The 26,415-nt window shown below is 36.0% G+C and overlaps 1 protein-coding gene across 3 annotated transcripts in view; it reads right to left on the reverse strand.

Annotated features, from left to right (window-relative positions):
* Positions 1 to 528: 528 nt before the first annotated feature.
* Positions 529 to 26,415, reverse strand: part of LOC110822116 (alpha/beta-Hydrolases superfamily protein) — a 28,827-nt gene continuing 2,940 nt past the window's right edge. Inside the window, exons 6-14 of one of the 3 annotated variants that reach the window (XM_088208676.1) lie at positions 26,139 to 26,192; positions 25,843 to 25,933; positions 25,687 to 25,757; positions 25,523 to 25,592; positions 4,978 to 5,030; positions 4,652 to 4,745; positions 2,947 to 3,044; positions 1,850 to 1,903; positions 529 to 773 (exon numbers count right to left, since the gene is read on the reverse strand). In XM_088208676.1, the coding sequence (XP_088064802.1) occupies positions 651 to 773; positions 1,850 to 1,903; positions 2,947 to 3,044; positions 4,652 to 4,745; positions 4,978 to 5,030; positions 25,523 to 25,592; positions 25,687 to 25,757; positions 25,843 to 25,933; positions 26,139 to 26,192 (708 nt within the window). In that variant the 3' untranslated portion in view covers positions 529 to 650. Of the gene's footprint in view, positions 774 to 1,453; positions 1,481 to 1,849; positions 1,904 to 2,946; positions 3,045 to 4,651; positions 4,746 to 4,977; positions 5,031 to 25,522; positions 25,593 to 25,686; positions 25,758 to 25,842; positions 25,934 to 26,138; positions 26,193 to 26,415 lie in introns of those variants that run through there. The other 2 variants (XM_088208677.1, XM_088208678.1) reach the window with 2 other exon arrangements.

Consider the following 26,415-nt stretch of genomic DNA (forward strand, 5'->3'; position numbering starts at 1 on the left):
GTATCTTGAAGTTTATACATTAGTAATAGCTTCACTAGCTACTTGTTTAATAGATTTTATAGTTCAAAAGATACGAATATATTGATTTAAAATTTTAGAAAGATATTTCGAAAACGATTTCAAAGAAACTCACAAGAATTCATCTAAAGAAAAGTTTTTTTTTTTTTAAAAGAAGATATTCTAAAATTTTTTCTACATACTTTTAACTCACACTTGTTTCACTTTCAAGTCATTTGAAATGCGAACAAAGTCTTTCAAATTTCATGAACGTCAGTCACAAGTTGAGAGTAAAATAGTCACTTTTAAAAAATATATAATTTACACTTGAGTCATAATGCAAATAGACTGGACTTTTTAAATTTCTGGGTAATAGTAAAAAAGAAAACATTTATTGCTATTATCTATTCTTTAACATCAATGACAAATAATTTTCTTACTCAAACTATATATAGCCTTCCAAATGCATTTTTAAAAAAAGCAAAAAAACTTTTGACATGAGCTTTGAATTCAAATATTTTTAAAAGAGTATAAAAACTTGAATATCATCATCTTCTTCTTGAGCTTGAAAGATGATTCCTTTTAAGCTTCAATTGTTTTATTCATTATTGAGGGAGAGAAAGGGAAAAACATTATATTTCATCTCTCAATTCTTAAGATGGAATTAAAAAAGAGTGGCTGCTCCTTTCTTGTGAGAAGTGTTTGGCGAAGCAATTGTGAGAGGTGGAGCTAGTCACCTCAATAAACAAGCATTGTGAAATGTAAAGCTGGATGCCCTTATAAAAAAAAAAAAAAAAAAACAAATTGTGTAAGAGACTGAAGCTTGACACCTTGAAACAAGCTTGATAATGGAAATTCCTAAATGGGGACTTGAGAAGAAGATGTAGGCACAGGTTGGATATTATATACAAGTAGATTAAGAGGTTGTGACATGGGATAACATTGATATTCGGGAGAAATAGAGGAATTACTATATTATAATGGTTTATTAAATTAATAAAAAAAACAAATTATCAAGTTTTACTACATAGTTGAAAACATTAATTAGAGTGTCTATTAAACTTAAACAAAAGTTTACATGGCCCCTCACTCTATGGATTAAGGTGACTTAGACACTGGATACTTCCAAAAAACCTAACATATATAGTTAATGGTATTAAAGTGGGATATTTTTCAAAAAATTTTATATACTGTGTACTAGCATAGTCAGACTTTGAATAAATTGGGATTAATTGAAACTTTAAATTTAAGGGTTATATTTTTCAGCTCATTAAGTGCGTGATTACTATAACAGTTATTGGAATGATGGTTATCCAGACTTTGTGGATTGGGCTTTGCATAACCAGTAGATCTACCTAATTCTATAGACACACAACATCTGTACTCTCATTCCTTACACATATGGACCTATGGTTGTCCCATTGTGACCATTATTCAACCTTAATTGTCTGGAGGAAGAGAGAGTCCTCTCCTATTGCAAACCCTGGATCAAGTAACAATTCTATAGCTTGTTATCGTTTTTCTGTGCATTTATATATGATACAACTGAGATTATTCTAGACATTCAAACTTTGTTAAAATAAAAGCTCTCAAGGATCAGACTTTTAACTCAATTGATCATATGGGAAGAGAAAACTTGAGCTAAATCTCCCATGAAAATTAGTTCTCTTATTAGAAAAAAGCAACAGCTTTATTAAAAACCACACACCAAGAGCTTTCTGAATCTCACGAATTCAAGCACATTGATCAATATATATATATATATATGTGTGTATATATTCATAACAGATGCAACTATCAAAATCATTTAGGTAGCTCACCCCTTTAAGAACCTATCAAACCAATCACTTACTTCTTTTACCATCAACGGTGTCATTTGATGTCCAATTCCAGGCTGGGCTACAAGCTGCAGGTGAATTGATTTTTTGGCATTAAAAGCATAGAAATCAGAAGGGATTAGCTAGTAATGGTGTATATAAAATAGAAAATCAACCAGAAAACTACTATTTCCACGTTAGAATATTAATTATGCTGTTCAGTTGGTGAGTATATCTGACAAATGAAAAACATTTTCTTGTTATTTTAGATATAACTGTTATTTTCAATAGCATTATAATTTTAGTATTGAAATATTATATTACAATAATACTTAAAATAATTAATATAAATTTAAAAATAAACTTAATTCTAAAATTATTGACTTATATCCCCAAAAGGTTACGAACTTCTTTTAGAGATGTTATCACGGCACCATGGCCATTGACATGCCTGGTCCTGCAGTTGAAATGTTTGCCTCAGCATTAAAGATGTCATCTTTTGCAATTGACTTCATAAAGTATTCTGCGCTAAATTGTTGTCATCGCATTAGTTTTATGCACCTTGACTGAGCTCTATCCAACCAATATCAGTCAGAGCCAAAGCCCTATTTAGCTAGCAAACACATCCTAGTTCCAGTACTAGATGTTATGTGCATAATCGGTCAGCTTAGAGACAGTTCTTCAGTGTTTCGACCATGTGGTTAATACGGAGCTTATTAGCAATGATAAACTACAAAGGGAGTGATGCTACCTAAGTAATCAAAAAACATAAGGTAAAATAGATTTTCTCCTCAGATTATCAGGATCGAATAGACTGCTATAATTTTAGACTACTATAATTTTAAAGTTGGTTGTTACGAGTATATGGACTTCAATTTTGTACTACTTTACAATGAATACTAGTTTTGAAGGAATACCCAGCATATTAACGATACTCAAATTCGTTGAATTATAATCACATCAGTTATTTGTGTAATTATTTGTGCTAATTTATTTGTAAATTAACTTTCTCATGCTTTTCTAATCTGGTGCTTCGGCTTTTCCAACATATGGTCATATGGTTCTATGGATATGAACAGAAACCGAATTATGGTTGATAATTTCTAAAGACTTCTTTTGGAAAGAATTGTACCTTAAATTTGTCCAAAGAATGGAGCTCCTCATATGCCTTGAGTGCCTTTATTTTGGGAATTTCAATACCTTCAAGAGGGCAACGATGATCTTCGGCACCTACATTTGTTATGGCAAAGTGAACATAAGAAATACTATTTTTCCAGCTTATTCAATCTATGAGAAGACATTAAAAAATAATAATGAACATAAGAAACACTATTTTGCTAGATTATTCAATCAGTGAGAAGACATTAAAAGATTGCAGCCTCACTGCAGTAAATGTTAACAAAAAGCACCATTAGGGTGTGAACTTGATTCCTATAAATTAAAATTGAAGTTGAATTCCCAGCCCTAAGGAGATAGAAACTATTCTAATTTTAGATTTTAATCATAATATAAAAATTAGAGATAAATTAAGCAGAAAATAAATGAGAATTGAACCAAACAGACCATTAAATATGAGCTGTTATACAAAGTCAAGAAAACAACGAAGTCAAGAAATATCAATGGCACTGAGACAGTTATCTTTTAACCAGGTTAAACTGTAAAACATGTCAACTGTGATTGATAAAATTTTGTCGTACTTCGTCAATAATATCATGCTTCAAAACATGAGCAAAACTACACGTAAAAATTATTTTCATGATGCTACACCATATTAGCCTAAGAGAGCAGAGTTGAGAGCACTATGAAAATCAAGCCAAATCTGGGCCTCAGCTTTCTCAAGGTCAGTTGAAGCTGAACTGAGCTTCTTCTGAGTGAACTCTGCAAGACCCGTCTGGACAATGCTAGGGTCAATCTGGCAAAGTGGCACAGCCTCAACAGCAATTACATCTGCAACAGACTTTGCATGGATAAAAGCAAAGCTGCTGCTAGAAATGATGCTCGCCACGGCAGTAACATCATTGTTCCAGAACCAATTCCAGCATAATAACCAATTACTGCTATTACTTAAAATGTTCACTTTAATAATGGGTAACCCTCTCTATTCGTTTGAGGATTTTGGGAACCTTACAGACATTTTCATTAATATGTAAATATATTTGTACATGGATTTGTACCCCCTTATTGCATGTTACGAATCATACTATATTATTTTTATTTTAAAAAAATATTTGAAATGTTCAACAATTCCTTCTGCTGACCGATCCAAGATTCAACAAAGGAATCAATACTAGAATCCTTTCCCTAGATATGCTACCTCGCACTTTTTAAGGTTGAATTATCTGAAAGGGATAATTCAAACAAGGGATCACGTTCTTCAGGATCTAAGGGATAGGTAATGCACAACAAGCCATAGAGGCCACATGATACTCACCACCCATTGCGTCTCTTTTTAGGTCAGGGAGCTAGTTGTTCTCAAACTATAGACATATTGAGAACTATCTATAGCACAACAATCTTTACAAAAATCTTTCCCATATTTTTATGGACCTTTCTATCCTAGAAAAAATCAGCACTCCGGAATACCACCTGGAGCTACCAACTAAGGAACACATTCATCTAGTCCTCCATGAAGAAATACCATAGAGATGAGACAGTTCACTTCTCCTTACCTCCATTCTAAAAAGGGAGGGTGGGCACCATCTATGTCCCCAAATCAAGAAGAGAATTAACTATGCAACAATCATTTGCTTCTTGTGCCCCGGCAAAAAAGAAAGACAGAAAAGAAAAGAAACAAGAGTACTTAAAACCAGGTGAAATGTAACAAAATACAATGATACCATTAACAATCAACAGCGGACGTGGTGCAATTGCTGGAATCGTGTAAGGCGAGTCGAAGTCAGAGGTTAGACCGGGAGCAATCCTATCCCATACCTGGTTAGAGAAGTAGCACAAAGAAAAAAGCTTAATTTGCAAACCAGACTTTGATGCATGAAAATGTAAATGATTATGTGTAGATAAGAAAGTAGAGTGTCACAAATTGCTGCATCTCCATCCGTAATGAAAGTCAAAGTTCAACATGAATAGGCTAACCACTTAGTAACTAATTGTATTAAAGGTAGGGAGAAAATCAAATTATTCAAATGTGGAGAATTGTGTAACTAACCTTCTTCACCACTTCTTTGTCAATTGCACTCTTCCCCATATCAATCCTTGCCTCTGAATCATACCATGGGAAATGATAAATAGAAATATGGCCAACTTATGCTTCAAGGCGCTACTGGTACTATATACCAGCCAAACTAAATGAACTTGCATTCATGTAAAAATACTAAATGCTATTATTTGCACAATGTCATCAATTTTGTTAATAATAAATGAGTTGGGTTGAAATTGTCTTGATAGATTAGAAATTATGATTCTTTTAGATATAAAAGTATTATATTATCTATGAGTATGTTATTTATAGCTTTAGTAAGTCTAGAATTTTATTATTTTTAATATTTAATTTTTTTATTTGTATAGTTCTATCTCTCTTCTCTACTATCTTCTCTGTTCTTCTCTTCCCCGAGATCTCTCTCTATTTCTCTCTCTTTCTCTCTCCAATAGACTCTTTCTCTCTCTGTCTCTCTCCCAATCTTCTTCTTTCTCTCTCTCTCCAAATCTCCTTTTCTCTCTCTTAAAAATATCTTTTTTCTTTCTCTAGTTTTCTTTTCTTCCCCCAATATTTCTTTATTTCCAAATTCTTCCCTAATATTTTTGAGTTTCTCAAAACTACCCTTCTTTATCTCAATTTTACCATAATTATTTACAAATTAATTTTTTTAGCAAATTAAGGTTCTAGTGAAGCACATCTCAAAGTTGGGACCTAACATAAAGATGAGGCATAAGAAAAATTCTCATGTCTTACTTAGCATAAAGATTTTGAAGTTACTCAAGACCTTTCACCCCCAAAAAGGATTATGCAAGTTCAGAACAAGCAGAAATGTAAGCCAATAATTAAGTTTAATGTTTAACTCAGGGAGGAAACTGAAGCGCAAATTTTGCAATATTTTGATTTCATCCTTCCAATAGGATTCCACACTACTAACCAATTGTGTATTTCTATTATTTTCATTGCTAAAGAGGATGATCAAGCAGATAGTTTGTTGAATTTTCATTGGGAAGGTGAAAATCTAGGTCTTACATCCTTCTTCACTTCAAAATCATGACCTAGGTTTTTCTCAAAAGTGAATTATGTACAATAGATTAGAGCTTGATTGCCTAAATAGATTAAAGATTATAATTCTTTTAAATGTAAAACTACTATACTATTTAGGAGTCTATTTAATAGTTTTAGTAACTTCAAGATTTTATCCTTTTTAGTACTCAGTTTTCTTATTTGTATTAGTATTATTATTTTCTAACCATATTATTATTATTATTTCTTAATTTAATTCTATTTACCTAGTAAACATTAAATATTTTGTAACGTCATTTTTTGAGATAGAATTCAGTTATTCAATAAAATATTTTAATTTTTTTTTTTTAATTTTCTGGTCACATAATTTTATCAAATCTTTAAGTTCGTGTTGGGTTCCTAGTTTGCAGATCTCGTTATGGGACGATGAATAACAAAATCAGTAAGAAGAGAAGCATTCTTTTTGGTTTTTGGCCTTTACCTATTTTTAGGTTTAGATTAAAAATTAAGAGTTCATTTGAGACAGAGAACCCCATGATTGCTAGAGTAAGAAAGTACTCTACTTAAAATAATCTTTTATACATAATCTCTCCTTGAAGAAGACATAATGATTTTAACATACAGGTGTAATTATCAGGGCAGTTAATTCTGGAAATAATTTTCCGGATCCTATTCTGCCCCCTTTACATTTAAAAGTTTATTCTCCTATATTACAAATAATTTAAAACTTACATACATATTACACGTAATACAACCTACATAATTAATATTTTATTTTTTATTCTTTTTTTGATACACCCTTGCAAAAGAAACTATTTTATTATTCCTAACATCACTTCTCCCTTTGAAACGGTGCTTGTCCCCAAGCACAGAGTCTGAACAGCAAATAGCCATTTAATCCGCAAGCTTCTAAGAAGCATCTGCTGGGAGAGACCCTCCTAATGTATAAGTACCTCAAGCTACCCCTTGTTATGACAAGATTCCAACTGAGCCTTGGGAGTAGGGAGAGGAACACCTTGCTCAAAAGGGGGTAGAGTTGGAGAGATTCCCAGCTGTCCATGCTAAGGCTTCAGCAAGGAGACATGAAAAAACGAAAAAACTGGATAGAACTTGGAAGTGGATGGAAGCCCCAACTTGTAAGCCACTTCCCCAATGCGTTGGAGTACCTTAAAGGCCAAAAAGCTAGGAGACAACTTTCAAACCATTTTCTTGCCCAGAGAAGTTTTGGCAATAGGGCTGTAATTCCAGCAAGACGAAGTTTCTGACTTGAAAGGTGACCTCATGGTGATGAGCATCATAAAACTCTTTCATGTGCTTCTGACCTTGCAACAATCAATGCCTCAAGCCTTGTAATACCTGGTCACAAGTTCTCAATTCACAATCCACAGCTTCCAACTTCAATAATCCAGGACAATAAGAGATAAGGCGGAGAATCAGTTGCCTGTAGACTACCTCAAACCCTGTAGCATTCAGTATACAATAGAGTCTTACATTGTAAGCAAATTCAAACCAAGATACCCACTGCATCCAATTAGTAGGATGATCATCCATAAGACAACGCAGATACATCTCAACTATTAGATTGACCACTTCAGTTTGGCCATCGAACTGAAGGTAATAAGCCTAAAAAAAAGCCAACCTGAAGCCACATAAGTGAAAGAACTCCTTCCAGAAAAGACTAGTGAATACTACATCTCTGTCATTGACAATAGACTCGAGTAACTCATGCAACTTGAAGACATGATGAAAGAAAAGACAGGCTGTAGTAATTGTAGTTTATGGATGAGAGAGAGGAAGGAAATGAGCATATTTGGAAAAACGATCCACACAACCAATAAGACATTTTTATCTCGAGAGGTAGGCAGCCCCTCCATAAAATCCATATAGATACCAGATCAAACTTGCATAGAAACACTTAAGGGCTGCAATAACCGAGCTAGCAGTAAATGCTCAGATTTATTTTTCTGACAAATGACATAAGAATGCACAAAATCTTGTACTTGTGATTTCATTGCTTTCCAGAAACAAATCCATGGTCAGCCTTCAAAGGGTTTTTTAGTACTCTTCATGAAACTGATTATGAATCACATCCACTAACGGCTAACAGAAATGGGATTCTGGAAGAAGGAAAACTCTCTGTTCATAGAAAATTAATCCAACCTTATCTCCCAACGTTCGTTCAAATCACCTTATGAAAAGTGACTTACCAGCTACTGCATGGTAGCAGAATCTTTTACCTTCTTATAGATTCCACCAAAGTAATCAAGAGAAGGAATTGAAACAGCAAGACAATTACCAGTGGATTAAATTATCGAGAAAGAAGTGAAAAACTACTTGCTCTAATAGAAATTTAAGACTACAACGATCCATTTTGATCAAGAACTGTTGGCCCCATAAATAAGGCCGCCAATGTCGAATGGCCTTCATCAATCCAATCAGTTCTTTTTTAAGCAAGGTAGTGTGTTATGATGAAAAATTAATATTGGAAAAGTAATTGCCTTATCTTGTTGTTGCAGAACAGCTCCAATACCCAAGTCAAAAGCATCACATTCAATGATGAAAGTGTGAGAAATCAGGACGAGCCAACACTAGAGTAAAAGATATGGCATCTCTGAGAATCTCAAAAGCAGCACGACTTTCATCAGTTAATTGAATAGAATTCTTCTTGAGCATGTCGGTTAAGGTAGCAGCGATAATGCAATAGTAATGAATACATTTGCGGTAATATCCAGTCAACCTCTCAAAGCCATAATGAAAGAAGGCAATAAAAATTGGCGCATGGCTGAATTTTTATCATTATCCACAAAAACTCCTTGTTGAGAAATGACATGGCCCAAATAAGCAACGGAAATTTGACCCATCAAAAATTTAGACTTAATGAGGAATAGAGACTGCTGTTGGAGAGTAGAAAATACAGTCCGAAGATGTTGAACATGTTCTACCCAGGACTTACTATAAATGAGGATGTCGTAAAAGAAAACTAATACAAACTTGCGTCAATTGTTTCTCAAAAGCACCATTCATCCAAGGATTGCAAGGTTGAAGGAGCATTACTAAGCCCAAAAGGCATTACTAAAAATTTTCAGTGTCCATGATGCACTTTGAAAGCTGTTTTTCCACATCTATAAGAAACATTCTAATCTGATGATAACTAGAACAGAGATCCAATTTAGAGAAAAAAACTACACTATGTAACTCCTCTAATAATTCATCGAGACGGGCATAGGGAGCCTGTCTCTCATGGTCTTGGCATTAAGTGGCCAATAATGAACACAAAAGCATCATGTGTTATCAGTTTTCCTCTCCAACAGCACAGGAGAAGAGAAGGGAGACTGACTTGGGCAGATCAATCTTTGTTATAGCATGGTATCGTATCGTTTCTCAATTTCATATTTTTTAAAATGCAGATAACAATAAAGCCGTACCACCACCAAAGGATTATTTAGCAACAAAGTAATGTAGTGACCACATGCACGGGAAGGTGGTAATGCAGTGGCTTCCTGGAAGAGTTCCTCAAATTCCAGCAATAACTGTTGCAAGCCATATTCTGGTCGTCTGAAGTAGAAGAAAATAATCTTGACACTGTCGTCTAATTATTAATTAGTGGTAAACCATTAAGAATTATGCGATGCCCATTCCTCATGAAGTCTATGGTCATCTTGTGAAAATCCAAAGTAATGGGACCTGAAGTACACAGCGAATTAACACCTAAAACAGCATGGAAGCCAATTAGTGAGACCAAGATAAAATCAAGTTGAAAAGTTTCATCACATTTCCAATGACAAATTCCAAAAGTAACCCAAAGACTGAATTTTCTCCCCATTAGCAACTAAAATTTTGAAATTTGCAGGCTGAACAGTTTTCTTTAATGTCAGATACTAATTCACGGTCAAGAAAACTGTGTACTGCCAAAATTAATTAAAATCACAATGGGTTTACTTTCTAAAATTCCATGAAGCTTACTAGTTCTTGAGGATCTAAAACCCAACATTCCGTTAAAGAAATTTCTGCTGCAGCCAAGTCGTCAGGTGTTGCTTGATCTGCCACTTCAGTTTCTGGTTCTTCATTGGCACTACAGTTTGGTACTTCAAGCCAAAACAGCATTTTGTAGCAGTGTCCCAACACAAATTTTTCTTCACAATTAAAACGTACTTTTTGCGCCAGTTGGCAATCAAGTTCTCAAGTGGACAGCATATTGCAGGAATATGTCCAGGTGGCCAACCAGAATTAATGGGGGCTGGTTGCTGCTGCTGTACCAACACGTCAGAAGAGAATTGTCTGAATTCCACTTCAGAGGCCCTATTCGGCATTCGTATTTTCTTGCTAGGTTCATGGTTGCGGCCAAATCAGAGGGATTTGGCAACTCCACTTCCACCACAATATGGTCTTTTAATCAACTGAAAAGAATTTCTGCTTATTCTAAAGTACTTGTACTTGCCAAATCCAAGAGTAACTCAAATTGGTATTTGTAATATCCGGATCCGAAATTTGGTCCAAAATTAATTTTTGTATTAAAAAAATAATTAAAAATATTATTCTAATTTAATTTTATTAAATTATTTGAGAAGAATATGTTAGAAAAGTAATTGAAAGCAATTTCGAGAAAAATGAGAGAAAACTTGAGTTCGATGAGTGTTTTTTTCAAAAAAAAATTAAAAACAGGAGGTCAAAATACAAAAATGAAAAATTCACCCACATGGAACGGTCCAGTCAGTAGCTCCAATAAACTATAACACGCTGCGTGGCAAAACACGTTAACATCGGCGCCATGCAGGAGGTCACGCAGGCGATCTGCGTGTCCAGCGATCCGACGGCCCAGATTCGATTCCGCACGCGCGAATGGCTCAGATGCATTCTCTCCTTAGGCGCGATCGGACGGACGAGATTAATCGTGATAAACAACCTAAATTCGCCCACGCAATCGATTTAAACAGGCAACGATCGGATGACTCTCCTCGTTCCACGTCGACGCGAATGAATGGCCCAGACTGACAAGAGATGAGTATATAAACATTGCGTCGTGGGAGAACCCTAACCCTATCCGCCTTGCCCTCGCTGGAGAAGGAGACAGACCCCTGGCTGCCGCCATATTGGAGCCACCGCCGACTGGAAATAAAAGATAAAATTCTCCCCTACCTGCTTGGAATTCGATTCCGAGTCTCTCTGTATCCATATCGGAGCAAAAGGGACCGCGGGTGGGCCGGAAACCACGAGCAAAACCCGGTGGAGCCGCCGTGGCCAAAACCCTAAAATCCTTCCGATGAGCCCCTTTCCCGTTTTCCGTTTCACAAAATTTTCCGACCATTGCGTTCACTGTCTTTTTTTGTGCAGATTAGCCGAAAAAGAAACTCCAGCTGCGAAGGAGAGTCGGTGGAGTCGCCGCACCCGGAGATCCCCTTGTCGGTAGATTCAGTTTTTTATGATTTTCTAGCTAATCGAGACTTCCTAACGTGTTTTTCTTCAGGGATACGTATAAAACCGGCCAAAACTGACAAGATCGAGACAAACGATGCCGCGGGCGGCGGAGCCAGCGCTAGAGCATAGCAGTGGAGCCGTGTCGGAACATTAAAATTGGGTGGAAAAGATTTTTAACACCGATTTTAGATTTTTTAGAATATTTTTAGGTATGTGATAAGTATTTTGGATTCCTGTAGAAAATTCAAGAAACCCGGGACCCGTTAGGAGACAGTATGGTGTCTCGAAACACCGATTCGGGTAAGAATCGCTCACTCTATTCTCGTTTACGGTAAATTGAAAATCAATAATCGATAATTGTGTGTTTTGTGAAAAACTAGAAAAATCCAAAAAATATTATAGGTCGCTAGTAGAGGTGAAACCAGTTAGTTTACATTTGTCCTGATTCTCTGTTATTTTCCTGTACTGCCGATATTTGTTTACTACTATACTGTGCGTAATTGAATTGATGGTTTTATTAATCTTCTCGGTTATTCGGTTATTTGGTTCTTCCTGTATTGTTTATTCAGTATTCTGGTTATTGGTTATTTAGCTATACCAAACTATAACGTTTGTTAAGTGTCATTTGAATTAATCTGTAAATATGAAATGAGATGTTGGTATGCTTTAGTGGTTGTTTGGATGGTGAGAGTCTAAATAAATGAAAGCTTACTATGTATCCTGAGAAATGGTGGATGAACCCGGTACATAAGGAATCCTACCGTAGACATTGCCTCAATTGGACGAGACTAAAAAGTTCCATACTGAAAGGGTTTTAGAAGATATGGTTCACCCTCATATCGGACGGGGTATCGAGGCGATGGTATTTTTTAGCGCCCATTACTAGATGGGGTATGGGAATGGCCGGGTTAATTGTCAAATCGTGATATTGGATTCACGAGTAGAGGGATATCCCTATGGACCCCCATGGGTCCCATTAAGTAGGTTAAAAAGGAAGGATTGCTGATCCTATGCATGAAATTAAAATATCATTTGGATAAATGTCTTTATAGGTTGATTTTGAGAAAAACCATAACGGTATGTATCGAATAAAAAATTTTAAAACTAAATGTATTTACTTAAAGCAAGGGCTCCATAAGTTGTTTTTTTATTTTTACCAACATTCAGTTTTTCGTATCAGTGATTAGTGTGATATTCTTACTGAATTAGTGTATCTCACCATTTCATTAACCATTTCAGATAAAAAAAATCAAGATACAGATCCCGATTAGCAAGAGAGTTGCAAGTAGTTCACTTCGCGGACTTATTTCAAGTGCTAGTAAAGATTGTTTTAGGATACTTATTTATTCGTTTTTCTTTAATTACCGTTTATCTTTTATGAACCACGTAGAAGGGACATTCCCGTAACCTTATTGGACAATTCATTTTATTTTGTAAAAAATGTAAATGCTAACGTTATTATTCGCTTCCGCATTTAAATTATAAATTCATTTCCTTTAAGGTTTCAGACCTTTATAGTTGGTATCAGAGTCGCGTTCCTTAGAACCATTCCTTGCACAAAGATTTGAAACATTTAAATACAACCTGACTCTTAACCCTTCATTGTGAAAAATAAGTACAAAGACATGAGAAGAGGAGGGCTCCTACAGAACAGGGCAACCCGAGATGAGTCGCTTCGAAAAGATGTCGATCGGCTCTTCGAGATATTAGAGAGACTCATCTCTACTCAGCATGCCAAGGAAGAGAGAAGGAAGCTGTCTGACCCTCCACCACTATCACAGTATGAGCCACCCCTACAACGAGAGGATCCAGTGTCATCTCGATACAACCATGCCCCTCTACTGTATCATCCGGTACCGCTACAGTACAATCCGGTGCCCCTCCTCAACATAATCCAGTTCTTCTTCATCAAGACTTGCAAGCATCGCGACAAGGACCATGGAGACCAACTCTACTATCTCCTCAACAACACCTACCGCATCTGCGGAAGTGCCCAACATTACGCGAGAGAGTGTTTGCGAAATCAAAAATCAAGCCAGACATCTAGTATAGAGCATAGGCTATACCCTCACCCGGCAGAATACTAAAGCCAACTCGGATGTGATACAGAACAAGTGTAAGAAAGAAATTTGCATTTAAGAGATTCTTGTGGTCTGAGATTCTCCGGACGTGTTCCCTGATGAAATATCAGGATTGCCGGTGGATAGCGAAATTGAATTTACTATAAATCTTCAACCCGACACCCAGCCAATTTCAATTGCCTCTTACAGCATGAATCGTGTAGAGGTGGAAGAACTGAGAAAACTGTTGATAAGGATTTCACACTAAGTAAAATATTATATTATTTAAAATTCTAATAATATAATTATATCTTATAATTAGAGTCCAAATAAAATAAAAATAACCAATCGATATATATTTTCTAAATGTAAACAAAACATAAGTAATAAAAATTAGAAATTTAGTTTCTCCAAAAATTTTATGGTATCAGAGCGCTGTTAAAAAACTGCAGCCGCACATTCGCATGCACCGGTAAAAACTGAAGCAGCACATCCACAAGCGCCGGTAAAAAAGTGCAGCCACACCTCCGAAAATGCCGGTAAAAATATACAATCGCACAACCGTAAGCGCTGATAAAAAGTTGCAATCACACATCCTCATGTGCCGGGAAAAGTGCCGCACATCCCACGCGCTGATAAAAAAGTGCAGCTGCACATCCGAAAATGCTGGTAAAAGTTAAAACCGCACATCCGCAGGTGCTGGTAAAAAATTACAGCTGCACATTAACAATGGCCTTTTTCTGCACATTAACAGATGCCGGTAAAAAAGGCCACACCATTACCTTTTTCTGCACATGTTCAGAGATCTGTTCGGAGAAGATGAATCAGGCCGTTTTAGAACTAAACCTGAGCCGTTTTGAGCCGAACCAGATCTAGTTCCGATTTTTTTGGTCCTTTTTTGGCTCCTTTGTGCAGATATGAAGTTCAGTTTTCATTATTGGGTATTTTTTCTTCTTATTTTTAGCATTCTAAAATGACAGAAGCAAAAAATGTGAGTATTATTAGCTTTGATAATCTTTCATTACAAATCAGTCCCGTAAAACTTGATGAAACTAATTATTTTATTTGGTCGAGATCTTATTTATTGTTCATCAAATTTAGAGGATTGCATGGTTACATTACTGGTGAGATGAAAAAATCAGAAGTTCGTAATTTAGAATATAATAGATAGGACTCTGAGATCTCATTAGTAATGTCATGACTCATAAATTCTATGCAACCCCATATTGCGAGAACATATCTGTTGCTTAACACTGTCGAAAAAATATGAAATGCTGCATCTCTTACATATTCACATATGGGTCATGACGCTCAGATTTATGAACTCCGGAATAAAGTTCATGACACAAAGTAAGGAGAGATGACTATTTCTCAATATTTTTCTGAACTAAATGGATTATGGCAGGAGTTATATTACTATTAAGATTTTCAAGTAAAGTGCCCTGCAAATGCAGTCAAATTTCAAAAATTGATAGAAAAAAACGAATTTATAATTTTTTAACTGATCTGAATATCGAATATGATCAAATACGGGTTCAAGTGCTTCGTAAGGATCATTTTTCTTTATTAAAACAAATTTATACTTATGTTCAGCAAGAAGAGAGTAGAAAAAATATCATGTTTCACATTGCATCGATTAAGAAAGCTGAATTAGTTGCTCGGTCTGATTAATCCAGAGATATATAGAAGTGTGACTATTGTGGCAAGCTAAGACACACAAGGGAAACTTGTTGGAAGTTGCATGGAAGACCAATTAGAGGTTGGGGAGGAAGAAGAGGTGGAACCACAAGAGTTCAAGTAAATTTTGTTGAAGTTAGGAAAACACCTAGTTCACCATCCGTTGAAGCATTTTCCACAGAAAAAATTCAAAATTTGAAGAGCCTTCTGAGTCAACTTAACTCTCCATCAACTGTTAGCACATCAAATATGGTAAAATCAGGTATTGTTCATCCTATTTCCACTCCTGATAATTGGATCATAAACTCTGAAGGTAACAGACACATGACAGACTCTTATAAAGAATTCTTAACCTATTCTTCTTGTACTGAAGGAGATAATGTCCGTATAGCAGATAGGTCATACACTCCCGTGTCAGGAACAAGTTTCATTAATTGTACTTCTACTATTACATTGTTTTCAGTTTTACATGTATCAAATTTTTCTAACAATATTTTATCTATTAGTGCTATAACTAGAGATTTCAACTGTAAAATTGAATTTTTTCATGATCATTACATCTTTCAGAATCTTAAAACCGGGAAGAGGATTGGCACTGGTAGACTGCAAGATGGTTTATATGTCTTTGATAGACATCTGAACTTAATTGGAAATCAAGCAACCATTGGGAATAAAGAAATCAAGATGGGGATACTACAATTGCACAGACGATTGGAACATCTTTTCTTTTTTGTTTTTAAAAAATTATATTCTAAGTTATTTAAAAAAACTTTTATTGAGTTTTTGTTTTGTGATACATGCGAACTTATAAACATAAGATGAGCTCTTATCATTTAAGTAATAATAGAAGTACTAATACTTTTATGATTATTCACTATAATGTGTAGGGATCTACTCAAAATACCACTTTTTCTGGTCATACATGCTTTGTTACTTTTATTGACTGTTGTACTAGATTAACATGAATTTATCTGTTAAAAGCAAAAGGTGATGTATTTTCATATTTTCAATCTTTCCACAAAATGATATGTACACAGTTTGGTGCTAAAGTTAAGATTTACGAATTGACAATGGTACAAAATATATAAATAGTGAGTTTCATATTTACTTGGAGTCAAATGAAATAATTCATCAGACAAATTGTGCTTACACTAGTGAACAAAATGGGGTTGCTGAAAGAAAAAACAGACACATATTAGAGGTAGCTGGGTCACTAATGTTCACTATAAATTTATCAAAGAGTTACTGGGGAGATGCTGTTCTCTCTGCTGTCTATCTTATCAATAGAATGCCTTTACAGGTCCTGAATTTTAAAAGTCTTATGGAGGTTTTGTAAGGAAAAAATTCTTACATTGTCCCCCCAAAAGTATTTGCATGTGTGTGTTGTGTTCATGCTAGAAATGTGGGAAACTAGAACCTAGAGTTCTTAAGTGTGTATTTGTTGGATATTCTTCTACCCAAAAATGGTATAAATGTTATCATGCATCATCTACAAAATACTTTATAACTATGGATGTTACTTTTAGGGAGAATGAGTCTTACTTCAACTCAAACCCAACACCTCTTCAGGAAGCGAGAGAGAAGGAAGAAGTGATACCTAATTAAGTAACAATTGAGAATCATATTCAGGAGGATAATTCTATTATAGAAAGTATTAATCAGGAAAATAATGTTGAACGTCTAGATAAACCAGACTTGAAAATGTATTCAAGGAGAGAAAAGTCTGAAAAAGCCATCATGCAGCCTGTTTCAGATCAAGAATCTTCTTTGGTTCCAGAAGATACTGGTGAGTTATTTTTCTCTTTTGATTTATCAGATAAACCTATTGCTATTAGAAAAGAAACGAGAACTTGTACTAAACACCCTATATCTAACTTTGTTTTCTATGACTATCTATCTCCCTCTTATAGAGCCTTTGTTTTATTTATTTTCTCTGTATCTATTCCACAAGATTAGAGAGAAGCTCTACAAGATCTCAAGTGGAAGAAATCCATGATTGAAGAAATGAGAGCATTGACAAACAATGAAACATGGGAACTTGTTTCACCTCCACAGGGAAAAAAGATAGTTGATTGCAAATAGGTGTTCAACGTAAAACACAAAGCATACGGATCGATCGAAAGGTACAAAACTAGATTGGTGGCTAAAGGATTTACTCATACCTATGGAATTGACTATCAGGAGACATTTGCACCTGTTGCGAAAATGAACACAATTAGAATACTTTTATCTTGTGCAGCTAACCTTGATTGGGATTTACAGCAGTTTGATGTAAAAAATGCATTCCTCCATGGAGACTTAGAGGAAGAGGTGTACATGGAATTTCACATGGATTTGAAGATGAGATGATGCAAGAAAAAATTTACCAATTAAAAAAGGTCTTATATAGATTGAAATAGTCTCTAAGAGCATGGTTTGAACAGTTTAGAAAGCTTATGATCTCTTTTGAATATTAACAAAGCAATGCGGATCATACCTTATTTATTAAACATCGTGAGGGTTATATCACTCTTCCCATTGTATATGTGGATGATATTGTGGTGACTAGATATGGTATAAAGGAGATGACTCGATTGAAAGAACTTCTTACTCAAGAGTTTGAAATAAAAGATTTAGGAAAATTGTAATACTTCTTGGGGATTGAAATTGGTAGATCCAATAAAAGAATCTTCATTTTTCAAAGGAAGTATACCATAAACTTGCTAGAAGAGACTGGTATGATAGGTTGCATGCTGGCAAAATCACCTATTGAGAGCAACCACAAATTGCAAGCAAATAGTGGTATATTAGTTGACTTGTAAAGATACTAGAAACTAGTTGGAAGACTCATTTATCTCTCACATATCAGGCTTGATATAGCATATGCAGTTAATCTTATGAGACAGTATATGCATGATCCTCGTGAGACTCATTTACATGCTGTCTTCCGCATATTACGATACCTGAAGTCTGCACCAGGAAGATGTCTGTTCTTTTCTAAGCATGGTTACATTAAAATAGAAACATTTATAGATGCTAATTGGGCTGGGTCCCTAAATGATAAAATATCAACTACAGGTTACTGCACACTTGTAGGAGGTAACTTAGTCACATAAAAAAGTAAAAAACAAAATGTACTTGCTCGCTCTAATGCTGAGGCAGAATACAGAGTAATGGCCTAAGGAGTATGTGAAGTACTATAGTTGCAAAATCTAATGAGGGAGTTAAAACTGCTTAAAGATGAGAAACTATTCTTGTTTTGTGACAACAAAGCAGTAATTAACATTGCACATAATACAGTTCAACATGACAGGACAAAACACGTTGATATTGATCGACACTTCATAAAAGAGAAGGTGGTTGGTGGCTCTCTATGCTTATATCATGTATCTTTTGACGATCAGGTGACTGACATTTGCACTAAGGGACTACACAACAAATTTCTTCAGAACCTGATTTGCAAGTTGGACATGTGTGATATTTTTGCGCCAACTTGAGGGAGAGTATTGATAAGGATTTCATGCTAAATAGAATATTATATTATTTAAAATTCTATTAGTATAATTATATCTTATAATTAGAGTCCAAATAGAATAAAAATAATTAGTCTGTATATATCTTCTAAATGTAAACAAAACCTAATGAATAAAAATTAAAAATTTATTTTCTCCAAAAATTTCAGAAACAAATCAAAGAATTGCAGGATAGTGGGTTCATCCAACACAATGTATCTCCTTAGAGTGCTGGAGTCACGGAAAGGGGATGGGTCCCTGGGGTTGTGTATTGACTACAGGGAATTGAACAGAGTCACAATAAAAAATAAGTACCCCTTCCAGGATCGATGATCTTTTCGATCAGTTACAGGGTGCTCAAGTTTTCTCTAAGATAGATTTGCGTTCGGGTGACCATCAGATAAAGATCAGGGCAGAGAACATTCCCAAGACAATTTTCAGAACCAGGTACAGACACTATAAGTTTCTGATCATGCCATTTGGATTAACCAATGCACCAGCCATTTTTATAAACTTGATGAACAGAGTTTTTAGACAATTCATGAATTAGTTCGTCATTATGTTTATCGATGATATCCTTATCTATTCAAAGAGCAGAGAGGAACATGCCACCACCTGACTCAAGTTTTGCAAGTTTTAAAGGAAAAAAAATTATATGCAAAATTGAGCAAGTATAGGTTCTATTTCGAGCAAACTACTTTCCTATGACACATCATATCAAGGGATGGAGTATTAGTGAACCCTGAAAAAGTTGAGACAGTACTCGGTTTGGAGAAATTGACATCGGTTAAGGAGATTCGTAACTTTCTGGGAATAGCAGGTTATTACCGCGGATTTGTGGAAGAGTTTTCTAGTCTAACCGCTCCATTTACCCGACTTAAAGAATAACGTCAAGTTTGAATGGAACGAGAATTGGGAAAAAAACTTTATAGAACTCAAAAAACGGTTGACTACTGCACCCGTGTTGACTCTATCGAGTGGAATAGGTGGATACACAGTGTATAGTGATGCAGCATGGGAATGTCATATAACCTATGGGTTCAAGCAGTTGAAAAGTTATGAAAAGAATTACCCCACCTACGACTTAAAATTGGTCGTTATTATCCACGCATTGAAAACCTGATGCCACTACTTATATAGAGAGACATTTGAGATTTATACTGAACATAAGAGATTGAAGCATATATTCACTCAGAAGGATCTCAACATGCATCAGAGGCGTTAGATAGAGTTTCTCAAGAACTACGATTGTAATATTTTGTATCACTCGGGCAAGAGTAATGTGATAGCCGCCACGCTCACCTAATGATTTTTGAATGCAAGGTAATAGGGGTCGTACAATATAATACGACTTCAAAACTTGAAGAGAGTTAAATGTTTGTCTCACATGACTGTCCAACTTGAACTGATCCAGAGAATGAAAGAAACCCAATTAACCGATTCCACCATAGCAACTCTCAAGAAGGATGCAAAACAGGAAGTAAATCCAAAATTTCGAATCTCTACCGATGGATTGCTCAGGTTTCAGGACAAGATGTGTGTTCCAAATAACAGTGAACTGAAAAGGGACATCATGACAAAGGTTCGCAGCTCAAAGTTCGTCATACATTTCGGAAGTATTAAAATGTATCAAAGTATGCGACCCCAGTTTTGGTGGAGCGGGATGAAAAAAAGATATAACTAATTTTATCTCTAAGTGTCTGGTATGTCAATAGGTTAAGGCAGAGCATCAACACCTAGGCGGACTACTTCAGTCATTATTGATCCCGTAGAGGAAGTAGGAACATATCACAATGGACTTCGTAACGAGACTGCCTAAGCTCGGGATATGATGCTATTTGAAAAATTATTGATCGGCTCACCAAGTCTTCTCACTTCTTGACTATCAAGATGACTGACCCATTAGATAAGCTAGCAAGAATGTATATCTAGGAGATAATCAGGTTACATGGAGTTCCAATGACAGTGATATCCGACAGAGATCCCAGGTTCACTTTTCAGTTTTGGTCTAGTTTTCAGCAAGTTGTGAGAACAAAATTGTCTCTTAGTACTACATTCCACCCTCAAACCGATGGACAATCAGAGAGAATGATTTGCACACTGGAGGATATGCTCCGAGTTTGTGTTCTACATTTCGGAGGTCATTAGGATGATCACCTACCTTTGATAGAGTTCGCCTACAATAATAGTTACCAAGCAAGTATCAGCATGGCCCCCCGTACGAGGCATTGTATGGCCGCCCCTACAGGTTGCCGATTTGTTGGAAAAAAATGGGTGATAGAAAATTGTTCGGCCTAAATCTTGTAGAGGAGACTATAGCCAAGATAGTTAAGATCAGGAAGAACATCCAGACAGCTCAGAGCAGGCAGAAGAATTATGCGGACACTCAGAGGAGGGATTTAAAATTTGAGAAAGATGATCGAGTGTTTCTCAAGGTCACCCATTTTAATGGAATAAGTAGATTTGGCAAAAGGGAGAAATTAAATTCCTGATTCATTAAGCCATTTGAGATCTTAAACAAGATTGGTACGACCGCCTACAGACTGACACTACCTCCAGAGTTATCCAAGGTTCATAATGTGTTTCATGTATCCATGCTATGCAAGTACAACACGAACCTCTCGCACATCCTGTCCCATGAATTCTTTTCACTACAAGAAAATCTATCCTATGAGAAGGTACCAGTAGGCATTTGGAATTTTAAAAAAATGATCGAGTGTTTCTCAAGATCACCCATTTCAAGGGAATCAGTAATTTTGGCGGGAAAAATTAAATCTCTTATTCATTGGGCCATTTGAGATCTTAAACAGGATTGGTACGACCGCATACAGACTGACACTATCTTCAGAGGTATCCAGGATTCATAATGTGTTTCATGCATCCATGCTACGCAAATACAACCTGGACCTCTCGCACATCCTGTCCCACGAGTTCATTTCACTTCATGAAGATCTATCCTATGAGAAGGTACCAGTAGGCATTATAAACCGAAAGAGCAAAGTACTTTACAATAGAAAAATTCTCTCCGTCAAGATCTTATGACAGAATCACACACAAAAAGAGGCCACGTGGGAGTTAGAATCGGACTTCAGAGCCCATATCCCCAACTGTTTGACTAAGTGAGAGAGCAAAAAATTTGAAAGATCAAATTTTTCTTAAGAGATGGAGAGTTGTAATATCCGGGTCCGGAATTTGGCCGGGATCAATTTTCGTGTTATAGAAATAATTAAAAATATTATTTTAACTTAATTTTATTAAATTATTTGAGAAAAATAGGTTAGGGACATAATTGAAAACAATTTTAGAGAAAATTGGTGAAAATTTGAGTTCGGATGGTGTTTTTGAAAGAAAAATTAGAAACAAGAATTAAAATACAAAAAAAAAAAAAAAAAAAAATTCGACCACGTGGGACGGCCCAATCAGTAGTCCCGACGAATCAGAGCACGTCGCGTGGCAAAATACGCTGACATCGATGCCACGCAGGCAATCCGCATTCCCAGCGATCCGACAGCCCAGATTTGATCTCGCGCGCATGAACGGCTTAGATACATTCCTTCCTTAAGCGCAATCGGACAAACGAGATCAAACGCGATGAACAGTCGAGATTCGCCCACGCAATCAATCTAAACAGGCAACGATCGAATGGCCCTCCTCACTCCACGTCGACACGAATGGATGACCCAGATCGACGCATGATGAGTATATATACATCACGTCGCAGGATAACCCTAACCCTAGCCACCCTATCCTCGGTGGAGAAGGACCAGCAGCCGGAGAAGGAGACAGACCCCTGGCGGCCGCCGCCGTAACCGCCCACCGCCAAAAAAAAGTAAATTCTCCCCTACCCGTTCAGAATTCGATTGTGAGTCCCCCTGTGGCCATATTGGAGCAAAAGGGATGTCGGGTGAGCCGAAAACTGCGAGTAAAGCCTGATGGAGCCGCAGCGGCCGAAACCCTAAAACCCCTCCGATAAACCCTTCCCGTTTCCTATTTCACAAAATTTTATGATTATTATATTCACCGTCTTTTTCTGTGCAGATTAGCTGAAGAAGAAACCCCAGCCGCATAGGAGAACTGGCGGAGCCGCCGCACCCGGATACCCCCCGATAGTAGGTTCGATTTTTTGTGATTTTCTACCCATCTGAGACCTCCTAACGTATTTTTCCACAGAGATACGTGTAAAACTAGCCAAAACTGGCCAAGCTAAGTCGAATCGCTGCCACCGACAGCAGAGCCAAGGCCGGAGCACGGTGCCGCCGCCGTGTCAGAACCCTAAAATTGACCGAAAAATGTTTTCAACACCGATTTTGAATTTTTTGGGGTATTTTTAGGTACGTGACAAGTATTTTGGATTCTCACAAAAAAATTCAAGAAACCCGAGACCCGTTAGGAGACAGTGCAGCGTCTTGAAACATCGATTCGGGTAAGGATCCCTCACTTTATTCTTGATTACGATAAATTAAAGATTAATAATCGATAATTGTGTATTTTGTGAAAAATTAGAAAAATCCTAAAAATATTATAGGGTCACTAGTGGAGTTGGAACCGCTTAGTTCACATTTGTCCTGATTCCCTGTTTATTTTCCTGCACTGGCCATATTTGCTTACTATTATACTGTGCGTAATTAAATTGATAGTTTTAATGGCATTCTCGGTTATTTGGTTATTTGGTTTTTCCTGCAATGTTTATCCAGTATTCTGGTTATTGGTTATTTAGCTATGCCAAACTATAACGCTTGTTAAGTACCATTTGAATTAATATGTTAATACAAAATGAGATATTGGTATGCTTTAATGGTTGTTTACATGGTGAGAATCTAAATAAATGAAAGTTTACTGAGCATCCTGGGAAATGGTGAACGGACTAAATACATAGAGAACCCTACAGTGGACATTAACTCAGTCGAACGGGGCTGACAAATCCCAGAGCGGAAAGGTTTTAGAAGATATGGTTCACTTTCATATCAGACTAGATATCAAGGCGATTGTGTTTTTTGGTGCCCATTACCGAATAGGGTATGAAGACAGTCAGATTAATTGTCAAATCTTGATATTGGGCTCACAAGTAGAGGGATATTCCTATGAACCCCCATGTGTCCCAATAAATAGGTTAAAAAGGAAATATTGTTGATACTATGCATGAAATTGAAATGTCATTTGGTTAATTGTCTTTATAAGTTGATTTTGAGAAAAACTGTAACAGTAAGTATCGAATAAAAAGTTTTAAAATTAAATGTATTTACTTAAAACAAGTGCTCATTAGTTGTTTTCTGATTTTTACTAATCTTTAGTTTTTTGTATCAGTAATTAGTATGATATTCTTACTTGATTAGTTTAACTCATCATTTCATTAACCATTTCAGATAAAAAAATCAAGATATAGATCCCGATCAACGAGAGGGTTGTGAGTATTTCATCTTCCAAACTCCCTTCAAATGCTAGTGAAAATTGTTTTAGAATACTTATTTATTCGTTTTTCTTTAATTACTGTTTGTCTTTTATAAACCACGTAAAATGGACATTTTCGTGACTTTATTGGGCAATTCAATTTATTATGTAAGAAATGTAAATCTTAACGTCATTATTCGCTTCCGCATTTAAATTATAAATTCATTTTTTTTAAGGTTTCAAACCTTTACAGTGTTGGTACTTAGTCACACTTCCGATTTGCCTCAATTTGCTCAACTCTCCCAACTTATTACTCCATAACGGCAGCCCTAAACACAGTTGGCAGAACTGCTTGAATTCTACCCAAGACAGAAAAGACCAGCCATGCTCCAATTTGAGGAACCACAACTGTGCTTCTGAATCAAAATGGAAGGAGGCCAGGGATACTTTCTCCTCTTTGGCGGTTAGCTGGTGGTGGAAGAAGCACTCACATTTGCCCGACTAGGGAAGAGGATCGCTGGAACTGTCAAAACAGGGAAAGTACAGTTTGGTGTAGCATGGAAGAAAGGCCGCTCCGCCTGCTGGAGGATCCCCGCTGCTGCAAGTTCGCTTTGAGTATGCAGAGGCACCTGCAAGGCTGTGCAGTGCGGCAGAGGGGTCTGCTCCAGCTAGAATTTTACTTCCTCACACAGATTGCTCACTGTGAATTCACCAGCCCCTATGTGGATGACTGGTGGTGGTCTGTTTGGCTCCTTTCGCCAGACTCCTTTTGGGCAGGTCCTGGCTGATAATTCCTCCAATCTTCCCGCTAAATATTCAAACTTTATTTTATCTTCTCCTCTATCTTTTTGATAAATCTACAGAAAATTTTCAAAGATAGTATGCAATTTCTCCATAATAATTGGCTTTGATACCAACTTGTTACCTTCCCTATTGACAGATTTCGTTATGGGACGATAACAACAAAATCAGTAAGAAGAGAATTTTTTTTTTTTCTGCCTTTACCTATTGTCAGATTTAGATTAAAAAAGAGCTCTTTTGTAAGAGAATGCTCTATGATCTCTAAAGTAAAGAAAGTACTATACTTGAAATAATTCTTCATACATAATCTGTCTTTGAAGAAGAGAGAATGTTTTTAACATAAAGGTGCAATTACCCAGGCAGTTAATTCTGGAAATAGTTTTCCAGATTTTGCTTTTTAAGGCTTATTCTCCCATATCACACATAATTTAACACTTACACACTTACATTCAAACATAGTTTGACGTACATTATTAATACATATAATATTTTAATTTTTATTCTGTCTTTAATACACCCTTGCAAAAGGAACTAATTTGCCGTTCGTAACAGTTTGGTACTTAAGACTTTTTAGATATGACATCTAAAAAATCCTGTGTGATATTCAGGTTTTTATCCACAAAATCCTAAATAGGTAAATTAGCCCTAATTATCCTAAATGAAATCATCAGTCATTCCTTGTCATTATGAATTGCATACCTTCAAATACAGGCTTTATACTGTCAACTCGACCCTGCCACTTGTCATTTTCTATGGCCCATTGAAATCCCTAGATTACAAGAAAGTTTTGTTATTCACTCAAGAAAAAGATCAACATAAATAAAGGTACCTGATAAAATTGCATAAAGAAATGAATAGTATACCTGAACACCAATTATAGGGGCAACCACTGAATAACGAGTATCAGCAGCAGCCGCAAACCAGGCATGCATCCCTATGTTTCATATTGATCAAATAAATCTTGCACGCTATAATTTCAGACTTAGTTATTCATCATCTTTAAGTATAAAGCAACAGACCTCCAAGTGATTCACCAGTGATTCCAATCCTTTTAGGGTTTATATCATCTCTCTTGGTTAAATAGTCTGCCAGTTTAATCAAGTCCCACACCTGCAAGATTCAAAGATGATTGTTTTGTCACCCAATATTTGGACCCAGCAATGAATTCAGCAAGTTATATACTCATAAGATTAAGAGCTCATCTGCACCAAAAAACACTTAAATCAATTCACAAAAGATCCTTAAGAGAAATTTGGCAATTGATCTCTCATAAAATATTGTATGCTATACAACAAAAAATTAATGGGGCTATTACCGTATCAAAGATGAATGGCATTGTATCACCTTTTTTCCATGATGAGATAAGAGCCTGCATTCAAATAGCATAACTAGATAAGTAATCAAAGGAGAAATGACTTTTAACATCTTAGAGAGAAACAAGAACATCATACCCAACCATTGCTCGCGCCTGTATAACCTTTCTCTTTCCCACAATGTCCTTAATTTTATTTTCATAATCTAATATGAAGATCATACATCTTGGAACTTGTTCCTTCCCATAAACCCAAATGATGGAGAAACTATTGACATGC

Source organism: Carica papaya, chromosome 7 (genome assembly GCF_054855325.1).
Source record: "Carica papaya isolate Zhongbai chromosome 7, ASM5485532v1, whole genome shotgun sequence".
NCBI lineage: Eukaryota > Viridiplantae > Streptophyta > Magnoliopsida > Brassicales > Caricaceae > Carica > Carica papaya.